This window comes from Budorcas taxicolor, chromosome 17 (genome assembly GCF_023091745.1).
Source record: "Budorcas taxicolor isolate Tak-1 chromosome 17, Takin1.1, whole genome shotgun sequence".
NCBI classification, from domain to species: Eukaryota; Metazoa; Chordata; class Mammalia; order Artiodactyla; family Bovidae; genus Budorcas; species Budorcas taxicolor.
Genome location: NC_068926.1, coordinates 39,961,967 through 39,985,478, shown reverse-complemented (window position 1 = coordinate 39,985,478; position 23,512 = coordinate 39,961,967). Strand labels below are relative to the sequence as shown.

Sequence of the window (23,512 nt, the reverse complement as noted above, 5' to 3'; positions counted from 1 at the left end):
TTACTCAATTTCTTCAGTTCTGTAAAGATAAGATTATAAAACAACTTACCATTCTGAGGCAGAAGTCATCATTTGAGTGACTAAATGCCTTTCTTAAAATGTGCTTTTTCTTAACTCTGTTTCCATGACTAACTCGGGCTTATCTTTTCTTAAATATATGTCTGTAACTCAGAAACTACTAATACTCGTTATGATTCATCTAGTTAAAAAGACAGGTTTTAGAGAAACATGCGCTTGAGTTGGATACACATACAGTAGTTGCTTTTGTAATTTACAGTCAAATTTATTAATGATACTTGTACATTAACTGCTAGTGTTCTGAAATATGGTTTATTTCCTATCTGTGTGCACTATCTATTGGTGAGTCATAACTTTTTAACTTGCTGGTCATTTATTTTGTACCTTTTTTCTTGGTTCAGTGATATCGGGATTGGTCACTCTCAAGATGACAGCATAGTAGGATTAAGGCAGACTAAGCACATCCCAACTGCACTGCCTGTCAGCGGAACCTTGTCGTCCAGTAATCCTGACTTACTGCAGTCACACCATCGCATTTTAGACTTCAGTGCCACTCCTGGTGAGCACCTCTCATATAGTTTTGTTTTTTTATCTTTTTTTCCCCCTAATGTATTGAGAATGCTATATGTATCTCTCTTGCTTTGGCATGGACTCTGTCAAATGCTAAAAGTCATGATAAATGTAAATTTCAAACAGTTGGAACTGTTTTTTTTTATTATTACTCAGACTATTTTAGTATGCCCACAAGCAAATGGATCCCTCAGATGTTCCCTTTCATAAAATGAAGTTAACATAGTACCATGCAGATATTACCAGGTCATATTAAATAAAAAGTAAGAGGCATATTTTAGATCAGCTTCCTGGATTTTTCATTATAATAAAGATGAACTTTAGATTTAAGTTTTTTCCTTTCTGCTGCCAACCTGACAACTTTAACTGCTGCTATTGTGATCTGATCTGTTTGTCTGTGGATCACTTGTTTATCCTGGGGCAAATGTGTTCATTCAGTGTGCCTGTACGACGTTGACTGAATTGATCTTTGAAGAAGAATTGTTGATGTAAGGGAGAGATGGAAGTTCAACATCATCTTTTCTGAGAACTTTTTTCACATGGCTGTGTTTAATTTTATCACCATGTACTGAAATCCTTCCTACTGACACATGACTCTTCTTTCCACCAGATTTGCCAGATCAAGTGCTAAGGGTTTTCAAGGCTGACCAGCAAAGCCGATACATCATGATCAGTAAGGACACCACGGCGAAGGAGGTGGTCGTTCAGGCCATCCGGGAGTTTGCCGTGACCGCCACCCCGGATCAGTACTCGCTCTGTGAAGTCTCTGTCACACCAGAGGGAGTGATCAAGCAAAGAAGGCTTCCAGATCAGCTTTCCAAACTTGCTGACAGAATACAGCTGAGCGGAAGGTAGACGTTATTCATCCTGCTGGATTTCTCTACCCCGCTCCTCAAACCCACACCAGAGGCTGGTGAACACTTTCGAAGGGTTTTTTTTAATAAGTATCCCTGAAGATTAAAAAGATTTTCCTCATTCACTGAGCATTGCCACATCAAAGGGAATGCACACAGTAGACGGTTGACCCTCACAAGGATCTCTTAGGAACTTGTGCAAAACAGGGGTGCTGTTACCTGACCACTCCTTGCTGCTCACCAGTGCTCCCGTCAGGATACAGGGCTGGCAGAAAGCCACAGCCGCCTCCTGGGAGATGCACATTCACAACACACCTTCCACCTTCCTGTGTCATTTGCTTCTGCCTACCTGACTTCTCTAGGCGCTTCATTTGTTTAGGTGGAGATATCTATGACAGTGTGGTTGGCTAAAGCTGCCTATTATTGTTCATGACACTAATGAAATATCCTTCTTAACACTGGAACCAAAGCTTCGTTGCTTCAGGGTTTGGTCTTCTGCTGCCTTGTATTTGCAGGAAAACATTGTATGGGATTTTGTCAGCCTCTCAAATGGTTTTGTCAGTCTCTTAAATGGTGTTTCCATTGATATTCTCAAATCACAAATTAGGGAAAGTTGGAAAAGTAATTATGTCTTGCCTTTCGTATAATGACTAGATTTTACACTTTCTGAAAATTGAGTGTTTTCATAAATCACATTTTTTTTCTTTTTTTCTCATCATATGAAGTGTTTCATTGTATTCTTGCCTTTTGTGTTAAACATCTAAACCTGATTTAATTCATTCAGAACTTCTGTTAGCTTGCTGTCAACTATAACTTTCTTGCTCTTCTTCACTTTCACTTTATTGCCAGCCCCAACTCTTGGTAGGTAGTGTCCATTTTTCTTGTTATCATTTAAATATCATTGATCTGTCTGTGATCATGATGGGAGTTCTCCAAATCTCCACTGAGGTGCAAAGTCCTGATTCACAGTCATTGCTCAACAAAATTATAAATGGATTCACATCATGGGCTTCGTGAGTAATCAAAGCTGAGAACATCTATGACTGTCAAGCCCCGAGGGCTGTGTCTTCTGTCACATCAGCTTTGGTGAAATATGCAGAAGGCCAGTTTGACAGGACCACAGTTCTCATTCTATTTCTTCCTTTATGGAGTCTGGCTTAAGAAAGCATCTTTCTATAAAATACATAACAAAAAAATTAACAGAGTAAACATCTGCATTCTCTTTGGACAAGTTGCTGACAAAGAGAAAGGTACACTGACCCTGAGTGCTCTCTACAGCTGGTGTTCATCTTTCTGAGCCTCTGTTTCTTCATCTGACAAGCAGGGAAAACACACACCCCACTTATGTGGAGGGTTTTTGTGAAAATCAGATATTCGAAAGTCAAAGTCCGTCTTAGGATCGTTCTCCTCATAGCATCAAATAGAGGGAAATGGCTCACAGGTTTCTTTGGTATTTGAATAAACAGGTGAGCTTGGTGGACCAGTAGCCAGAGAGGATCTCCGGGAACAGAGTGGTCACTCTGTGTTGGACTCCCACTTCTTTCCTTGGATCCCATTTCCTTATTTATACCAATTGTCTAAGTTTAGCTATTTTCTGTCCTTATTAGCAAAAAAAAATAAAATAAAATAAAATAATCTAGAAGGAAGGAAGAGTAGTAGAAAATGGATTGCAGGTGATACAAATGCAGTTCCGTGTGATGTGTTTGCTTCTATCAGTGGCTTCTGGATGGGGTTCTGTGATCTGGAGTCTGAAGAGCCACTGCCTCCTGTGTGTGCCAAGCAGAGTCCCTGCATCATTCAGCAGCACGTTCCCATTGCTGTTCTGTAGACAGTGCCATTCTTTCAGGAATGTCTTGAGATTGCTGCTCAGGCTTTGGATTCTGTGTCTCTCACAGGTATTACTTGAAAAACAACATGGAGACGGAAACCCTTTGCTCGGACGAGGATGCACAGGAGCTGCTGCGAGAGAGCCAGATCTCGCTGCTGCAGCTCAGCACCGTGGAGGTGGCCACGCAGCTCTCCATGCGCAACTTCGAGCTTTTCCGCAACATCGAACCCACTGAGTACATTGATGACTTATTCAAGCTCAAATCAAAAACCAGCTGTGCCAACCTGAAGACGTTCGAGGAAGTCATTAATCAGGAGACATTTTGGGTAGCATCCGAGATTCTGCGGGAGACAAACCAGCTGAAGAGGATGAAGATCATTAAGCATTTCATCAAGATAGCTCTGCACTGTAGGGAGTGCAAGAATTTTAACTCCATGTTTGCAATCATCAGGTGAGAGCATGTTCATCGTAAGAGTCGATTCAGTTTGCAGGTTAAAAAATATATGTCAATCCAGGAGAGCCATACAATTTGTAGGAGTGTAGTAGTTTTTTAATTGCATCATATGGAATAATTCTTTTTCTCTGAATCCTAATTGTAACCCTTTATTTAAAGTCTCTTATAATGGATGGACCTAGAGATTATCATACTAAGTAAAGTCAGACAGAGTAAGACAAATATCATATGGTATCATTTATATGTGGAACCTAAATATATATATGTATATGTAAATGAACTTATTTACAAAACAGAAGTAGACACATAAACATACGAAATAAACTTATGGTTAGCAGATGGGAGAGAGGTATGGGAAGGATGATTTAGGAGTTTGCTTTAAAATATATACACTATTATATATTAAATGGGCTTCCCTGATGGCTCAAATGATAAAGAATCTGCCTGCAATGCAGGAGACCTGGATTTGATCCCTGGGTCAGGAAGAGCCTCTGGAGTAGGAAATGGCAAGCCATTCCACTATTCTTGCCTGGAGAATCCTATGGACAGAGGAGCCTGGCAGGGTACAGTCCATGGGGTCGCAAAGAGTTGGACTCGACCGAGCAACTAACATTTAAAGTAGATAAACAAGGCCCTACTGTATAGCACAGGGAACTATACTCAGTATTTTGTAATAGCCTGTAACAGAAAAGAATCTGAAAAAGAACAGATATATATGTATGTGTGTGTGAGTGTATTGATATACATGACAAATCACTGTGCTGTACACCTGAAACTAACACATCATTGTAAATCAGCTGTACTTCAGTTTTTAAAAAAAAAACTTAGTATGCTGATTTAAAGCCCAGAAAATCTGTATTTGCCAGTTTTTTTTTTTTTAGCTCTGTGACTTGGGGCAAATTATTTGAATTTCTCTGAATGTCAATTTATTTCTGTATAAAAATAACAATGACCCAAAGAGTTATCAAGTAACCTAAATAGTATAATGTGTATAGAGTTCCATCAGTTGCACAGGGCAGATGGATGCCTGCTAAATGTTAATTTTCTTCCAGCCTTTAAGTACTTAGAGGCTGGAAGAAAATACAGACTGAAACAATGAACAAAATTGATGCTGATGATTAAATTAGTCATTTTTTCTAAGAATTTGATCATACTATTATTGTTCTTATAGCTTTTAAATTATTATCATAGGATATATATACATATTTTTATGGTGGTACAATTGCTTTAAAACATTGTGTTAGTTACTTTTGTACAACAAAATGAGTCAGTCATAAGTATACATATATCCTCTCCCTCTTGGACCTCCCTCCCCTCTTTCCCCATCCCACCCCTCTGGGTCATCACAGAGCACAGAGGTGAGCTTCCTGTGTTGTACAGCAGCTTCCCACTAGCTCTCTATTTTACACATGATAGTGTTTATTAATATATATCAATCTCAATCTCCCAATGCATCCCCCTCCTTCTCATGTCCATACATTCGTTCTCTACATCTGCACCTCTGTTCCTGCCCTAGAACTGGGTTCACCTGTACCGTTTTTCTAGATTCCACATATAAGCAATACTATATGACATTTGTTTTTCTCTTTCTGACTTCACTCTGTACGACAGACTCTAGGTCCATCCACGTCTCTACAAATGACCCAGTGTCACAGGATATTTGTTAGTCTGCTTTATCAAATGCCTGCTTGGTGCCAAGTACTTTATGTACAGAGAACAAGCAATGAAACACAGCCCTGCTCTCATGACACTTGACATTGTAGTAGTTCTGCCTGCAGTAAACAGACCAGAGGCTATAAACGGAAAAAGAGGAAAATCCCAAGGCCCTGTCCCTGCTTCCATCTTCAGTTCTCATTACCCAGAATTATTAATAGTCCTTCGAATCCTGTACATTCCTGTGTATACACAGCATGCACGCAGAAGTGTTCTCTGTTAATAAATAAGCAATACATTCCTACCGTCCTTCAACAGGACGAGTCATTTAATTTTATACCACTTTTCTTTTTTCCCTGTCAGTGGCCTAAACCTGGCACCAGTGGCAAGACTGCGAACTACCTGGGAGAAACTTCCCAATAAATACGAAAAGCTGTTTCAAGATCTCCAAGACCTGTTTGATCCTTCCAGAAACATGGCGAAATACCGCAATGTCCTCAACAGTCAGAACCTGCAGCCTCCTATCATCCCCCTGTTCCCAGTGATCAAGAAGGATCTTACGTTCCTTCACGAAGGTAAATATAAGTTGGAAGGTTCCTGTCTCCACCGGTGGAAGTATAGAATGAATGCCATGTGATTCCCTTTTCCTTCTTTACCAATTACAGGGAATGACTCCAAGGTTGACGGGTTGGTCAATTTTGAGAAGCTAAGAATGATTGCAAAAGAAATACGTCACGTTGGCCGAATGGCCTCTGTGAACATGGACCCTGCCCTCATGTTCAGGACTCGGTGAGTGTCTCCCTCAGCAGTGTTCCTGGGGTTAGAGAAGGTTGAGTTTAGAGCTTCCTAATCAATGAGAGAAGGTTTCGAATACATCCATCTGTGGCGAGATTTATCAGGGTGTGTACAGAATCTCTGTTGAGCTGTAATTCAGAATGACTGTCTGATTCCACATCTGGTGCACTTTGGGCTGTCAATGAAAACAGTTTGTCCCTCAGACACTTTTCATTGACCATGAGACACAACTATTCTTATTTTTCAGAATGCTGATTTGCAGAGTTAAAAGGCATAATTGATAGTATGAACTAAAATATATAAACGATCCAAGTGGTATTGTCTCACTATCCACACAATGGATTGAGCTGTCAGTGTAGCCAAAAATGATGAATCCAGTGAAAGAACAAAAAGTCGTTACAACAGAATATTTACTTTTATTTGTCTTTTGAGCCAGAAAGCTATTGCTGGTCCAGTTGTGTGTGTGTGTGAGGCGATTATGCAGTTTATGGTTTGTGGGCTTCTAGTACTGCTTATCCAGAAGTCTGGTCCTTTCTTTCTGAGCTTGTGATCTCTCTGTCTCTCTCTACACCCATGCTTCAACCTCCACGGCTCTCACTTACAGGAAGAAGAAGTGGAGGAGTCTGGGGTAAGTGGTGGGGGCACTGCACACCCACACAGTTCTCATCCTGCTCGTGGCATTGTGTTTTTCTTACCCGCTGTGTTTCCTGACGCTTCGCATTTTTGCATTTTTTTTTCTTAACCCTCTTGCTCTAGCAGAATTTCAGTTGGCAAACTGACTTCAAGTTTAATCTACTGGGGCTTTTGCTTTTGAGGTCATGACCCATGAGAGCTGTGAAATGATTGATGACTGTTCTGGGGAACCATAGGCCAGGCCTTACTCCTGAGCTTACAAAAAGATTTAATTTTAATACAATTTGTGTGTTTTGAAAGGAGAAAAGTCTAACCTGGGGTGAGGGGAGAAAGGATGTTAGAAGGGAAAATTGTGCAATTTAAATACTGTTGCACAGATTTTTGTGAAGTGAATCTATACAGAAGGTGCCCCTACATGTTAAAACTAAATTTTTTACAGCTCAACTAACTACTGTTTTCATTCTATAAACCAGTCCTTTTCAAAAATAATTCTTAACAACTCGTATGCTAGTTCTGTACATGTGTTTTTACATTTGCATGACCATTTTATTAACAAATTGACCATATTACTGAAAAAACTCACTACACTTAACCTAAGCAATAAGAAAACAATTGTGAACATTGTGGGTAAATTTCTTTAAATCTATGTAAGACATCCCCTTTAGGAGAAATAAATTTAATGTCACTCTTAATTATTGTAACTGTGTATTTTTGCATGAGCTTTTATATATAATAATTATTAATTGCTGGCTTCTACAATAGAACTGCCTTGGATGTTTTCTAGAGGCAAAAAAGAATTTTTAGTTTGAACAAAACAAGTACCAAACATATATGTATACATATAGTGTATGTAGAATTCTTTTTAATTTGAAAAAAAATCAGTTTAATCTATATATTATGTGTTAATCTATAGAATATGATATGATTCTATATTCCTTTGTGACAGTTTATTTACCAGAATGAGGCATGTGGCCTCTTGAACTAGACTGTTAGAGAAGTCTTGGCACGTTTCCTGTGGGTACAGTGACCCTGTGCTGGAGCGAGCTGCATCTCTGCCTTTTCATCTTCCAGGTCGCTCAGCCAGGGTAGTACAAACGCAACCGTGCTAGATGTTGCTCAGACAGGTGGGCATAAAAAGCGGGTGCGTCGTAGCTCCTTTCTCAATGCCAAAAAGCTATATGAAGATGCCCAGATGGCTCGCAAAGTGAAGCAGTACCTGTCCAATCTGGAGCTCGAGATGGATGAGGAGAGTCTTCAGACGCTATCCCTGCAGTGTGAGCCGGCCACCAACACACGTGAGTTTCTCCTTAAAGTGGCTGCAGGTCCAGTTGGAATGCAGATAGGTTTCCTGTGCCAGCACAGCAGGGCAGCGTGCAGGGGCATGTGGCATCCTGAGACACGCCAGCCTTCCCTGTCATTACAGCACACAGCGCAGTCCTGGGCCTGGGCTTGTGTCCAGTAGGGTTAGCGTGGAGACCATGACACCATAGACTACTTCAGGGTGACTGGCTTATTTGGTTTCATCCCAGTGCCACCAGGGTGCAGGCAAGGGACACATGGGCGGATACAGCGCCCATTCCCATCCCTGTTTTCTTACAAAGATACCTGCAAAGTGATGGGCAGCCTGGGAGGGGTACAGACCGAGGTGTACTAGCTGCCCCTTAGCCCTTAGCCCAGAAGGCACCCAGTAGTCGATTCAGCTGCCACGTAAGGCAGGAATTCTGCTCCACCGGGAACCGTAGCTCAGCTTAATGCATAGATCTGGCCTGGTGAGAAATGGGGGCTGCTTTCTTTCTCTTGGCATTTGTATTTGTAAGACAGAGGCATTTTCCATGTAGGACACTTCAGGATCTTTTAGGGCTGTCCTGGTAGCTCAGTGATAAAGAATCCACCTGTCAATGCAGGAGACACAGGTTCGATCCCTAGGTTGGGAAGATCCCCTGGTGGAGGAAATGGTTACCCACTCCAGTAATCTTGCCTGGAGAGTCCAATGGACAGAGGATCCTGGTGCACTACGGTCCATGAGGTCACAAAGAGTCAGACACAACTTAGCAACTAAATAACAATGGGCAAGTTTGAAGATACCGTCTACAGAGTTTAAATGTTGGATAATTGAGAGGATTCAGGTTATTATGTTAGATTTACCAAGTACTATAAAAGCACCATGCATCATGGTGAAGAGCTTGTCCTCTGCAGTCAGATTGGTCTGAATTAAAATCGTGTTTGTTCCTTGTCCTAACAGTGCCACCTTAGGCAGGTTATTTAAGCTCCTTTAATGTGTAAAATGGAGGAAGTCAAATATGTCATTGAGTTGTCTTGAATATTAATACACTTTAAATACACCATTTGATTGCCCTGTTAAATTGGCTTGCCTTCTATCTGTCATGGAATTATATACTCAGTATAATACTCAAGCAGTACTAAGTGCTGTTAGCAACATAGATAATTCTAACCCAGAGGAGAGAGAATTTGGTAGTAAAAAAGATTGTAGCTAATATTATCCATTGACTTAAAACATATCATGGAATTTGGGGTACCATTTTAGGAAAATAATTTCTAACAATTTTCCTCTTACAATTTTATAATATATTTGGGTTTTTTATAGACATACTTATATTAAACTATCCACACTTTTTTTTTAATGTGGTACTTAATAGTGTAATCATCCTTTGAGACGGCTAGCTTCATAAAGTAAATCTTGTCCTGTTGTGCCTTTTTTCTGTAACAAAAGTTCTCCTCCTGCCCTTGTTTCTATCCTTTTTATGAGGAACAGGAGAAAAGATACACATTTCTGTATTCTAACTGCAGAAAACGCTCATGCAGTTCTATAATTATCTTATATGTGGCCACTAACCTCTTCAACTTCTTGTTCTATTTTCAAACCAAACAATTACCAGTGCCTAAGAATCCCAGTGACAAAAAGCCTGTCAAATCGGAGACCTCCCCAGTGGCCCCGAGAGCGGGGTTGCAGCCGAAAGCACAGCCGCAGCCCCAGCCGCCGCAGCTGCCACACAAACTCAACCAGGGACTGCAGGTTCCCGCCGTGTCCCTTTACCCTTCACGGAAGAAAGTTCCCGTAAAGGATCTCCCACCTTTCGGTAGGTGACTCCATTCACACCCTCTTTTTTTTTTTCCCCCCATTTATTTTTTTATTGAAGTATAGTTGAATTACAAAGTTGGGTTAATTATTGCAGTCAATTAATCTTCAACAGAGTCAAGAATATGCATTAAGAAAAAGACAGTCTGTTCAAGTGGTGCTAGGAAAGCTGGACAGCCCCATGTAAATCAGTGAGGTTAGAACATGCCCTCTCATCATACAAATAAAAATAAACTCAAAATGGCTTGAAAACTTCAACAGAAGACCTATCATCGTAAAACTCCTAGAAGAGAACATAAGCAAAAATACTCTCTGACATAAATCGTAGCAATATTTTCTGAGGTCAGTGTCCCAAGGCAATAGAAACAAAACCAAAAATAAACAAATGGGACCTAATCAAACTTACAAGCTTTCACATGGCAAAGGAAACCATAAACAAAATGAAAAGACAGCTGACAGAATGGGAGAATTGCAAACAATGTGACTGACAAGAGATTAGTTTCCAAACTATTCAAACGACTCATACAACTCGACCACAAAAACGCAAACAACCCACACGCCCTTATGGCACTGTTCATTCACCACCTGCTTCTCAGATTAGGGAACATTGCTTATTTTGGATAACTTCATCTGATATACCTGAGTTTTCCCTGATTGTCCCCTCTTAATAAGACATTAATGTTCATGAAGTTAAACTTTACTTTTGCTAGTGGGAGGAACTGTTTTTATAGAGCATCTCATTCAGTCATGCTCCTTTGTCATAGTGATGGGGGCAGAGGCAGGCCATGGGGCTTTTACTCATTTAACTTTTAGCAAGTACAGAAGCTGCTTTGCCCATATACCTTATTTAATCTAGTTTAACCTTTTGATCAATGAGTTGCTGGAATTTAGGCAGAATATTTCTAAGTGAAATGATTTGTCTGGAGGCGTAACTCTGATTTGTTGAATCATCGACTCTGTAACTTGGGAGGAAAATAGTCAGCTCCAGTTAAAGGAGCTTCATCTTTCCTATTAAAAGTAAAGTATGGACTAGTTTAGTCCTTTTATGTAAATAGAGAAAAATTATTTTTCATAAAATGTCCTAGTTCTTTTTTCTATCTGTGTGTGTGTGTGTGTGTGTCTGTGTTACAGGAAACAATATTAATAAAAGGAAAGAAATTTTAAAAAACAACTGGCAGCAAAGAGTTGACTCTTGATAGAACGGGGTGCTGGTAACTGGGATAGCTCCCGGCCGGCTGCAGGCTGTCCGTGCATCAGGCAGGAACCCTGATGCTCTGTGCGCCCGCTCACGAGTGCTCTGTCACTGGCTCCTCCCTCCTGATCAGCAGGTGTCCCATTTGTTGACCTGGGGAAAAGTGAAATGTCTCCCCTTTATGGGACATTTTCCTCTTCGAAATACTTGTTTTGCTGCCTCTGTCACAAACAAACTGAATTAATGTTCCTTTGTCCACTGTGTTATTTTTTTAAATATAATTTTATTTAATTTTTGGCTGCACCATGTGGCATATGGGATCTAGTTCCCCCACCAGGGATGGAACCCAAGCCCCCTGCAGTGGAAGTGCAGCATCTTAACCCCTGGACCTCCAGGGAAGTCCCTCCACTTCCCTGTTATGAATATCCTTGTGCTTCTAAGTCCCCTGCAAGTCAACCTCTATTGCCTCTTTTCTGCTTCTTTTATGGACACAGCCTGTTACTCCACATGGAGGCACACCTAATAGAGAGTCATCCCCCCCTTTCTCAAGGAGACTCTCTCTTCAATATTTTTAGGCCTATTTGAATTTATGAACTTCAGGAATATGGATGAAATAATCATGTGTCTTCTTAAAAGAGTTTAACAAACATTTAAAGTCACATATATAAAATATTAACTTAGAGTTGCTGAGTTCACCCGCCACCCTCATTCATGAACCAAGTTTTATTCTGAATACTTCGTACAATTTTTTTGAAATATTTTTTGTGATGTGGACCATTTTTTAAAGTCTTTGGTGAATCTGTTGCAATATTGCTTTTGTTTTATGTTTTGGTGTTCTGGCCATGAGGCAGTTAGGATCTTAGCTCCATGACCAGAGACCAGACTTGCAACCCCTGCATTGGGAGGCTGTGTCTTAACCACTGGACTGCCAGGGAAGTCCCCCTTCCTGCATTTTTTATTTTAATGTCTTTGTCATCAAAGTACTTTCAAAGTGGAACATAGTTTTCTAAGGCATAGCATCTTCACATCCATCTACATTGTTCAAAGGCAGTACGTTTTCGTTCTGTGTGTGATGCTGTCTGGGAATTTTTTTTTTCCAAATTAAAGCTATTCATTCATGTAGCTTTAGTGTAACTAGTGTTTTTCATGTATCCTGTGTATATTATTATTTGTATGCATAATTAAAAGATTGCTTGAAAAATGATTTTTAAAAGATTGTATTAAAAAGTAGTATCAGACACTTACATGAGGTGAAATGAAGGATTAAATCGTGGTTAAATTTCATTCCTCTTTTAGTGGATTTTGGTAAGTCTGAGAACATCAAAACTAACATAAGGACTTCCCTGGTGGTCCAGTGGTAAAGAATCTGCCTTCCAGTGCAGGGGCTAAGGATTTGATTCCTGGTCAAGGAACTAAGATCCCGTATACTGCAGGGCAGCTAAGCCTGTGTGCCACAACTGAGATCCAAGCTGACAAAAATAAATACTTAAGGACTTCCCTGGCGGTCCAGTGGTTAAGAATCCTCCTGCCAATGCAGGGGACACAAGTTTGATTCCTTACCTGGGAAGATTCCATATGCCTTGGAGCAGTTAAGCCTGGATGCCACAACTGTTGAGCCTATGCTCTAGAACCTGGGAGCTGCAACTACTGAGCCCACATGCTGCAATACCTAAAGCCCACTGGTCCTAGAGCTCATGCTCTACAGTAAGAGAAGCTACCACAGTGAGAAGCCTGCACACAGCGACTAGAGAGTAGTCCCTGCTCGCCTCAGCTCGAGAAAGCCCGTGCACAGCAATGAAGACCCAGCACAGCCAAAAAACCCCACAAAACTAGTATTAATTGAAGTAGTTTCAGCCTCTAATGCCTCCCCTTGGGTCTCTTTGTTGTTCAAAATATGGTAATTGAGAGTGCCTCATAATAACGCTACAGACTTAGCAGCATTAGTAAAAATCTCTTCACGTGACTTCCTCACATCTAAAGTAGTTTTTAGGGGAAAGCCACCTGATAGTAGCACATGGGATCCTTTTTCTTCTGCCTGACTTCCTCCTGTTTGATCCTGCACTCGGTGCTCAATGGCTCCCCCCAGACACCTTCTCCCTCAACTTCTGGTTCCCGGCACTCTCAAGGTCCCCTCCTGCTGCTGCTCCATCTGCTTATTGATCAGATATTAGTGTGGAATTCCTTAATGCTCCTTCAGTCTCTTTCCTGCTACTTCCTTTTGCCTCTTTGGCTCAATCCTTTCCTGCCATCACTTCCACTTCCCACACACTAGCTTTTCCAACACCAAAATACCTCTTTCCAACCCAAACTTGAGTTCTGATAATTCTGAGCTGCACCGCTTTCATCCTAACTTAAAGTATTTCCGGATTGTCTCTTTTTTTTCGTCATTGCTGCCCAACATATTGTTGAATAATGAATGTGGTGGCCAAGATTCAGAACCTAGCATGGAATACCGGAAGCAGCCTCTCTCATCCCCGCAGGCATCAGAAGCTGCACTGCAGTCCCTGGTGCCTCCTGTGAGGTTACCTCTGTTTACCTGGGGAAAGCACACAGACCTCTGAGACTGCAGACAGCCTGCAACAGAATAGAATATTAAGTCTTAGCACTGAAAGGTGTTTGGGTTCTTCCGGTTATTCTGCACATTGAAATTCTTTCTCTTACAGGCATCAACTCTCCACAAGCTTTAAAGAAAATTCTTTCTTTGTCTGAAGAAGGAGGTCTGGAGCGCCATAGGAGGCCAGCAGAAGACACAATATCCAACACATCTTCCCAACTCTCCTCTCCGCCCACCTCCCCACAGAGCTCCCCACGGAAAGGTGACTGGGTGACTTATGTTCTCCTTCCTGGTGACCTGTTCTTTCAGCCATGATAAATTCCAGTTAGAGATTCCATCATTGCTGACAATATAGTCACTTTAAATGACCTTGGGAATTCTCTGACCATCCAGTGGTCAGGATGCTGAACTTTTGCTGCTGAGGCAAGTGTCATCCCTGTTCTGGGAACTAAGGTTCCTCAAGCCCACAAGGTGCAACCGGAAAAACAAAAGCGACCTGATGTGTAACACCCAATGGATTTTTTTCTCCTCAGTTTGTAAATTTTGAAGAATTTGGGTATTCTCTAATATTTATAACTATAAATAGTGTTAAGCTTATATAACTATAAAATTCATTTTTAGTAATGTTATAATTTTTATAATTCATTTTTTCCTGATTAAAAGTGTGGGAATAATTCTTTTTATACTAACAGTTCTAACTAAGTATGATTATATGGCATTAATTATGGAGTAAGGGGCTATATAAACATAAAAACCATTATCTTCCTGATTTGTTTTTCATTGTATTAACATGGGTCTTGATTATCTTTTCTGTTACTATCTTGTCTTATTTTTAAGGAGATTACATTTTAGGCACTCAGGCTCGCCTTCCAATATTAATGCTTTCTTATCTTAAAATACTAGGTAATTCTCTGCTGCCTAACCTCAGAATTATTTCCACCCCCTACCCTTTCACTGAATGGGCGTAAGTCCATAATAAACGTCCAGACCATTCTCACTAGACAAGGCCAAAGAGATTAATCCATTGTGAGATTTCACTGGTACAACAAATTCCATTCCTGCTTGACTTTCTAGCTTTTTTGGACACCTGTGCATTTTTTGTGGTATCAGTCTGTAGTCTGTGTTCAGCGGGTGTGTCTGAACTCTTCTCCTTTCTCAGCAGTCAGCTGAGATCTTTTGGCTCCGGGCAGTTGGATTTAACCAGCTCCTCCTCTTTCCTTGGAAGGGAGAACAGGAACAAGAATAACAATGCACCATGGACCTTTGGGATGGGTGGGGTTTACAGAGCCCAGAGCCAGGGGGAAGGACTGGAGTCAGCTCATTAGCTGAGGAAAATGAACAGTCCCTCCCTCCACGTGTCCAAGGCACCACCTGAGTGATGGTTTTCTCAGGTGTTTTTTGTTCAGGAAATCTTGTCTGGTCAGAACTCGTAGTGTGGTTTATAAAAGACATGTCATAGATGGACACATTAAATCATATCAAGACCTGTGCAACCTTTAAAAAATAAATCAGGAATTCATAATTTACTGAAACGAGGAGAAAATACTCTTTTAGAGAGTAGTGAGCAACATTTAGGTGTTCTAGATTTCATTTTTTTTTTAATTTGGTAGGTGGCATTGAAAATTTTGCACTGTACACGTATAATCATGTAAAATCAGTATTTTAAGTAGCATTAGATTCTTAGTAATGTTGAAAAAAGAAACGTACTGAGAAGGAAGATTTGGATTTTTTGTTGTTGTTAAAAATGTCAAGACGAGCCTCTCTTCCTTTGTGACTTTCAGAATTATTTTTAGCAACAAAGGATAGTTAAAGGTCCTTCATACCAGAAAATGGACATTTGTTTGGACATAGTGATGGTCCAGGGAGAAAGTGGAGGTTTTGTACATTGTATCCTTCAAAACAATTGGCTTTTATGTGATTTATCCAATGTATTATTAATGTTGAAAAATCAAATGGCAAAAACCCAAAGATACCTTCTTCAGGTCTTATTTATTATTCCTATATGTCCACTTACAATGTGGATCTTCCTAATGGAGTTTTTCTCTGCCATAAAGTTCTAAAATATAATAACGCCATTGAAGGCAAAATTGCTCACTTTTCAGATTGAGAAAAAAAACCATACTTTCAAATATGATCCTGGTCACTCTTCATAGTTTCATTTGTATAGACGGGTGCAGTATGATGTACATTTAAGAGAGCTAAGATGAGCCGGGTCATGCCATAATCTCTGCGTTAGTTCCTGGCTCATATAATGGCGTTTTCTTTTTTCCTCCCTAAACTTTCATGAAACACAGTGAAGTTCATTTGAGTAAAAATCTGTGATATCTCAGTCCACAAGTAGAGTGTTTAGTCCCCACTTCTGTGGCGGCTTCTGTAGCCTGCATTGTGGATGCTATGAACCCACAGCGTTTAAGGACTGCTGTGTCCCTACGCAGGCTACACTTTGGCTCCGAGTGGCACCGTGGATAACTTCTCAGACTCTGGCCACAGCGAAATCTCCTCGAGATCCAGCATCGTCAGCAACTCCTCCTTTGATTCATTGCCCGTCTCGCTGCCTGAGGAGCGGCGCCAGAGGCCGTCGGTCAGCATCGTGGAGACCAGCCTGGCCTCAGGCCGGCTAGAGAGGCGGCCGGCGGTGGAGCCTGACCAGTACAGCCTGGGGTAGGGGCTCCTCTCCTCCACGTGTGCATTGCTGTTTACTGTGCGTGATGCCCAGGCGGTGGGTGCTCTCTCATCCCAGTTCTGATGCTCAGCATTTCCTGAAAGCACTGTGCTGTCTCTGCCAGGCAGAATGCTTTCGAGTTAGGGCTGGTCTTCCCCGGGACCCGTTTCTCTGTGCTGAGGGCAGGGAGCAACTCTGGCATGTGTCTTAGTCCTTTTGTATGAGTTGCCCTCCCAAAATAATCAGACTGTGGTGAGCCCTGTAAGGGGAAGCTTCCTTTATTGTAAGCAACTGGTTGCTTTTTTCCCCTGTGTCGATGTTGTACTGACATTGCAAGGGCCAGGGGAGGAAACTGAACAGGACAGAGTGGCTGCTGTCGTTGGAGCCTTCATCCTCTTCCTGGGGGAAAAGGAAGCCACCTTTTGAGGGAAAAAGGGCTTTTATTGTAGATTGATTGGTTAATCTTGCTCTTTTCTTCCCCTCCCCTTCTCGTCTTCTTTCTTCCTTTTTCTTTCCTGTTGGCCGCCTAGGTCCTGTGCACCACTGTCTGAGAGCAGGGGCCTATATGCTGCAGCCACCGTGATTTCTTCCCCCAGCACAGAGGAGCTTTCCCAGGACCAGGGGGACCGAGCCTCCCTGGACGCTGCTGACAGTGGCCGGGGGAGCTGGACGTCGTGCTCGAGCGGCTCCCATGATAACATCCAGACCATCCAGCACCAGAGGAGCTGGGAGACGCTCCCCTTTGGGCATACTCACTTTGATTACCCAGGGGACGCTGCAGGGCTGTGGGCCTCGAGCAGCCATATGGACCAAATCATGTTTCCTGACCACAGTGCAAAGTACAGCAGGCAGAGTCAGAGCCGAGAGAGTCTCGATCAGGCCCAGTCCCGGGCCAGCTGGGCCTCGTCCACGGGGTACTGGGGAGAGGACTCGGAAGGGGACACGGGCACGATCAAGAGAAGGGGGGGTAAGGACGTTTCCCTTGATGCTGACAGTAGCAGCATGACGGCCGTGACTGCAGAGGAAGCCAAACCTGCCGCCATGGCTGCCCACATAGCCGTGACACCCAGTGCCGCCAAGGGGCTCATTGGTAAGCTGACCGCCGGCTCTGTCGTGTGTGGGTCATGGCTGCACCCCGACTTATTTCACAAGTAAAAGTACATGTTTGTGGGTCTTCTCCTCGTTCTGTCCCACCCATTGCCCCTTAGGGCTTCCGAGTTAGCAGTGCACTCAGCATTTTGAAGTGAATGATGGTTACAAGAGCCCAGGTTCTGCGCTCTAGTGCTTATAAATACTCTGCAGCACAGGACACCTTCCATGTGTTGTAGCTGTCAGGATCAGTAGGTTGTCATTATGGGTATTCTCTGCTCTAGTATTGATCTAGGCTAAAAGTTACCAGAAAGGGTGGCCATTCTCTCTAGAGGAGGAAGTTTCTTTTGTTTAATTGGAACCGGTTTTAAATGTTTTATGATTCTGTTTTGTTCCCTTGAATTGTATTTAGAACTTTACACATTGCATATTTAAAAATCTCCTGTTGATGTTTTTCATGTAGGTAAGCTGTTTTCTGTGCTACACAAATTCCCTCTGCATAGGATAGAACATGGTGGGGAGGGTGCTAAGAGGTAATGTCATCAGTAAGAAAGAGCCTGGGAGTCAGGCTGGCTGGGTCGTGCTGAATCGGTGCTTTGCCACTGTCCTAGTTTTGTGACACTGGGTGAGTCACTGAATGGTGCCTGTTTCCTCATTTGTAAAATGAGTTTAATAATTTCTATCCATGCAGTTGGTGTGAGTTTTAAAGGAAATATCTGCAAATCACTTTGAACACTAGTGCCTAGATAATAATTCCTAAGTACATGAAAGTCACTATCAGTTTGCTGCTGCTGTTTTTGTTGTAAGGTCTCTAATTTTCCCTTAACCCTATCAGAATATATTCTTTATGGCACGCTCAACATCTGTATGATTAAAGTGTAGGGATGCATTATAGGATACAGAGTGAGAAATCTGGAATATAATTTGTCTTTTCAAGATGTATAAGGAAAAAACAATACCTAGTCTTAGGTTGCAATTTTTAAAGCACTTTTTAAAAACTGAAGTATAGTTGATTTATAATACTGTGTTAGTTTCAAGTATACAGCAAAGTGATTCATATATATATTATTTTCCGTTATAGGCTATTAAAAGACATTGAATATAGTTCCCTGAGCTATACACATGTATATGTTAATCCCAAACTCCTAATTTATTCCTCCTCTCCATTTCCCCCTTGGATAACCATGAATTTGTTTTCTATGTCTGTGAGTCTATTTCTATTTTGTATATAGATTCACTTGTATTATTTTTTAGATTCCACATATAAACGATATCATATTTGTCTTTATCTGGCTTACTTCACTTAGTATAATAACCTCTGGGTCTATCCATGTAGCTGCAAATGACATTATTTCATTCTTTTTATTGACTAATATCCCAGTGTGTGTCTGTGTGTGTGTGTGTGTGTGTATAACATCTTTATCCATTCATCTGTTGATAGACACTTGGAATGCTTCCATATCATGACAATTACAAATAAAAAAGGACTTTGTTTTAACAAACATACACAAAATTTTTACTGCAAAAGAAAGAATGATCTAAGTTCCTAACAGTTGAGTGTAGAAAGTTCAAGATAAGAAAACTTGGCCTTCACCTGCCTTTACAGATTCATGTTTTACGTCATGAAGTTACTATAGAAGGATTTTAAGAAAAAATACATACCTTACATACATACAGTTTTAAGTTTTGAAATTTGCATCATTTTGGGTACACTTTTCCAACTTTGACTCCCTGTTTTCTGAAGTGAGACCCAAGGCTTGAAAGTAACATGGAATGGATCCTCTGCCTGGTGAGGGTGGTGCCCAGCACAGGGTGACAGCCCGCCTGGCCGGCCCCTCTCCCGGGTTGCTGGCCTGGGCCTGGGTGCCTTGCTGGTTCCTTTGCCTGGTGTTTCCAGTAAAAGGAAACCAACTGGCGTTGGTTACTTTGTGACCAGCAGAGACGCTATGCAGTCACCCGGTTAGAGTTACAGGTACTTAGATTGCTTAGTCACTTGTGCCACCAGAGATGACTGGTGGATAGCCAGTTTGGTACACGTCCCGCCTCCCACTGCACCGCCCCCGCATCCCGCTCCGCAGGCCGACGTGCTGCTGCACCACATGCGCACTGTTGATCGTGGTCCTCATCCTTTCGGATGAGTGCGCGTGGCCCAGGATGCGCTTCCCTAGATGCTGACTGCAGCGCCTTTTCTCTCCCAGCAGCCAGAAAGGAGGGCCGCTACCGGGAGCCGCCGCCCACTCCACCAGGCTACGTGGGCATCCCCATCACCGACTTCCCCGAGGCCCACCCGCACCCAGCCCGGAAACCGCCGGACTACACTGTGGCACTGCAGCGGTCCAGGATGCTGGCCCGGCCGGCCGAACCCGCCCCAGGCAGCGCCAGGCCTGCCCCCAGGCCGCAGTGGCACCGGCCTGGTGATGGTGACCCACGCGCCGGCCCCTGTGCACCCCCGGGCCTCACCGCCGAGGAGGACGGTACATGCGCCTCCCCCCCAACCCCCAACCCTCCAGCCCTGCCTCTGCGCCCCATCTCCAGCATCCCCGATCCTGGCTGGTCTGCTCTCCCTCCAGACGCTGCCCACTTAGGGCTCCACACCCCATACCCCTAACTTAGTGTGTGCAGCTGGCTGCGTTTTGCTTCTTCCTAAGCGACTTGAGAAATAACTAAAGATTGCAGCGGGGTCCCCTGTAATAACGTGTGCATGGCTCCTTTTCCTTCCCTAATCCTCAGTTTTCTGGGAAAGTGTTTGAACTTGTAAACAAGTTCCAAATGAAAGTCTAGTGAAGAAAAACCCACTTCTCTAGAGCTTCTTTTGCCTTCTCTGTATGAACCCAGCTGGCCGTTTTGGGGTGAGAATGCAGAGGGGCAGACTGTGCCACCCCTTCCCTCTTCTGCTTTTACGTTATTCTGCAAAAAATTGTTACAGAAGAAAGCAAAACAATGAAAATTACTTATAATCTTGCCATTTACAGACAACCACCATTAGCATTTTGTTATACATCCTTCTAGACTTTATGTGTGTGTATACTATGAAAGGTCACATGCTGCTTTATAGTGTCTGCCTGCAATGCGGGAGACCTGGGTTCGATCCCTGGGTCGGGAAGATCCCCTGGAGAAGGAAATGGCAACCTACTCCAGTACTCTTGCCTGGAGAATCCCAGGGACGGGGGAGCCTGGTGGGCTGCAGTCCACCGGGTGGCAAAGAGTCAGACACAACTGAGCTACTTCACTTAAGTGAATTTACCGTCAGTGAATTTCCAATCAGTAAATATACAATATACTTTATTTTAAACTTTTCATTGTGAATCATTAGGGAGAAAAAAAGATGAGTATTGTAAGTGACTAGACTTACAAAATAGCTACAGTATAGTGACCTAGACTTAGAAAATAGCTATGGTGTTTTTATTTTATATCGGTTAATGTATTCTCTCTAAGCACAAGAAAATTACTTGCTTACTCATTGATTTCTTTCTTTCATGGTTGTTTTAGCAGAAGATGAACAAGTGTCTGCTGTTTGAGGTGCGGGCTTCTCTGGACCCTAGTCAACCGCCCAAAGGAGAGCACAAGAAGACGCCCCCTAGCGTCGGAGCCTTGGAACTCACACTCTGAGGATGGTGGACCAGTTTGCCTCCTTTCCTGCCTTAAAAGCAGCATGGGGCTCCTGACCCCTCTTCCTGTCCCCTTTGCATGTGAAATACTGTGAAGAAACCGCCCTGGCACTTTTCCGACTTCGTTGCTTGAATGCACAGCGCAGCCGTCTCCGAGCTCCCCGTCGCTGCCTGCCACGTAACACAGCATCATTCCAGATTCCAAGGTCATCGCCACCGATGATTCACCCTGGCTGCACTTATCCTCGCCGGGAAGGATTTTTTAAAAATCTCCCTTTTAGATTTCAATCCAGTCCTAGCACTTGGTTTCATTGGAATCGTGAGAAAAGTCAGCCACGGAACTACTTGGGGCCTTTAACCCACCAAGGAAAACAAAAACGAAATCCTTTGAGTACAGTGCTCGTCCGCTTGTTTACAATGTCTTTTTTTTTTTTCCTTTTTAATGAGTTTAAAGATTGTGTTCAGAGAGTAAATGTTATATTCATTTAATGATTACAGTATTATTTTGAACCTTTAAGTAGGGTTGCCAGCCTGGGTTTCTCAAAAACCAAATATGCCGGACAGGGTGTGGCCACACCAGGAAGAGAGGAGGCGGGGCACAGCCCCTCTTCCTGCGTCCTGGCCGCCCCCAGAAGTGCCCTATCCTGGAAGCATGAGATGTTAGCCAATTACTTAGATCCCAGGGCTCCCGCCCCTCCTTCCTCAGGGGCTGGGGCTCTACTGTACAAACTGTTTGCACATGGCCGGGGAGGGACTGGGACTCTAGCGTCCTGTGTCTGAGCCTTATGGAGCACAGGGCAGCGTCACCCTTGGGCGTGCCCTGCTCCATCGAGACAGACGGCAGACCCCCTGTTTTTTAAATTATGTTTCTTTGATTTCTGTTCATTTAGCTTTAGGGCTTCTCTTGTTTGTTTTTAAAGAGAAACGTTTATAACTGGATAGCATTGCAGTGAAAGCAGCTTGGGGTGTTGGCGCCAACGCCAGCCATTCATACTGCTCTTTCAAGACAGCCTCCCTGTATCGATCAATCGGCACGAGGGAACACACGAGCCTTTAACATGAAAAAGATCAAAAAGGTCCAAAACCCGGTGCGATCCGCCAGCCTTTGCTAGGCAGGTTGGCGGCCAAAGACTGGCCCGTAAGTGGCTTTATGGACGCTGAGATGGAGAAGGCCTGAGTGTAGCAACCACCTGCTCACAGCTGCTATTAACCCCAGAAGGACTGAACCCTCCACTCTATTTTTGTGTTGTTTTTGCACAGACTCCGGAAAAGTGAAGGCTGCCAATCCGAGTAGTACTCAGATGTGAGGAACTGCTGGTCTTGGATTTTTTTTCCATTAAATTCAGCTGATCATATTGATCAGTAGATAAACGTAAATAGCTTCCAATTTTAAAAGTCGAATTGCAGTGTTTTTTCACTGTATCAAAGCAATGTCAGTGCTTTATTTAATGATTCTCTCCTGTATCATGGCATTTGTCTACTTGCTTATATATTACATTGTCAATGATGCATTTGTAATTTTACATGTAAGATGCATTATTTGCCAGTTTTCTTCTCTAGGCTATGGACCTCATGTGCATATAGAAAGACAGAACTCTCGCTCTACACAAGTTGCACAAATGTTATCTAAGCATTAAGTCACCGTAGAACATAGGACTGTAACCTCAGTTCGCTCTGTGATGTCAAGTGCAGAATGTACAATTAACTGGTGATTTCCTCATACTTTTGATACTACTTGTACCTGTATGTCTTTTAGAAAGACATTGGTGGAGTCTGTATCCCTTTTGTATTTTTAATACAATAATTGTACATACTGGTTATATTTTTGTTGAAAATGGTAGAAATGTACTATGTTTATGCTTCTACATCCAGTTTGTACAAGCTGGAAAATAAATAAATATAACATAACACCATGTCTATATTCTTAATGACTTGTGCATGCTTTTTCTAACTGAAGCGTGAGAAAGCCCTTGGGTCTCTGCAGGAGCAAGTCCTCAGGGCACTGAGGAGGTACAGATGACATTGCCTAAGAGAGAAGAAATTAATATCATTCATGTTAGTAGAAAATAAGATCATTCATGTGTCCAGAATTCATAGTGTTTAATGAAATTCAGTGAAAAATGGTATCATTGTATATCTACATAGCATTTATCTCTTCCCAATTCTTTTCCAGTAAAAATCTTTGCAGGACGCAATATTTTGATTCCCAATATATGTACTAAGAAATAGGACCTCAGAGAATTTAAACTGGCATTCAAGATTATGGCCAGTAAGTTAGTACAACCTAGCGAGTAATTTGGAAGTTCTAACAAGTACATAGGGCTTCCTTAGTGGCTCATTGGTAAAGAATCTGCCTGCCAATGCAGGAGACGTGGTTTGATTCCTGGGTTGGGGAGATCCCCTGGAGAAGGAAATGGCAACGCACTCTAGTATTCTTGCTTGGGAAATCCCATGGGCAGAGGAGCCTGGAGAGCTATAGTCAGTGGGATCACTAGAGAGTCAGAC

The 23,512-nt window shown here is 42.5% G+C and overlaps 1 protein-coding gene across 1 annotated transcript in view; it reads left to right on the top strand.

The window, feature by feature from the left end:
• The window catches only part of RAPGEF2 (Rap guanine nucleotide exchange factor 2), a 262,434-nt gene extending 239,514 nt beyond the window's left edge, over positions 1-22,920 (top strand). The window contains exons 18-30 of the mRNA XM_052654319.1: positions 420-577; positions 1,199-1,439; positions 3,338-3,721; positions 5,741-5,952; positions 6,043-6,166; positions 6,777-6,800; positions 7,877-8,100; positions 9,703-9,903; positions 13,758-13,910; positions 16,084-16,309; positions 16,841-17,400; positions 19,598-19,873; positions 20,889-22,920. Of these exons, the coding sequence (XP_052510279.1) occupies positions 420-577; positions 1,199-1,439; positions 3,338-3,721; positions 5,741-5,952; positions 6,043-6,166; positions 6,777-6,800; positions 7,877-8,100; positions 9,703-9,903; positions 13,758-13,910; positions 16,084-16,309; positions 16,841-17,400; positions 19,598-19,873; positions 20,889-20,917 (2,812 nt within the window). The 3' untranslated portion in view covers positions 20,918-22,920. The remainder of the gene's footprint in view (positions 1-419; positions 578-1,198; positions 1,440-3,337; positions 3,722-5,740; positions 5,953-6,042; positions 6,167-6,776; positions 6,801-7,876; positions 8,101-9,702; positions 9,904-13,757; positions 13,911-16,083; positions 16,310-16,840; positions 17,401-19,597; positions 19,874-20,888) is intronic.
• Positions 22,921-23,512: the final 592 nt, after the last annotated feature.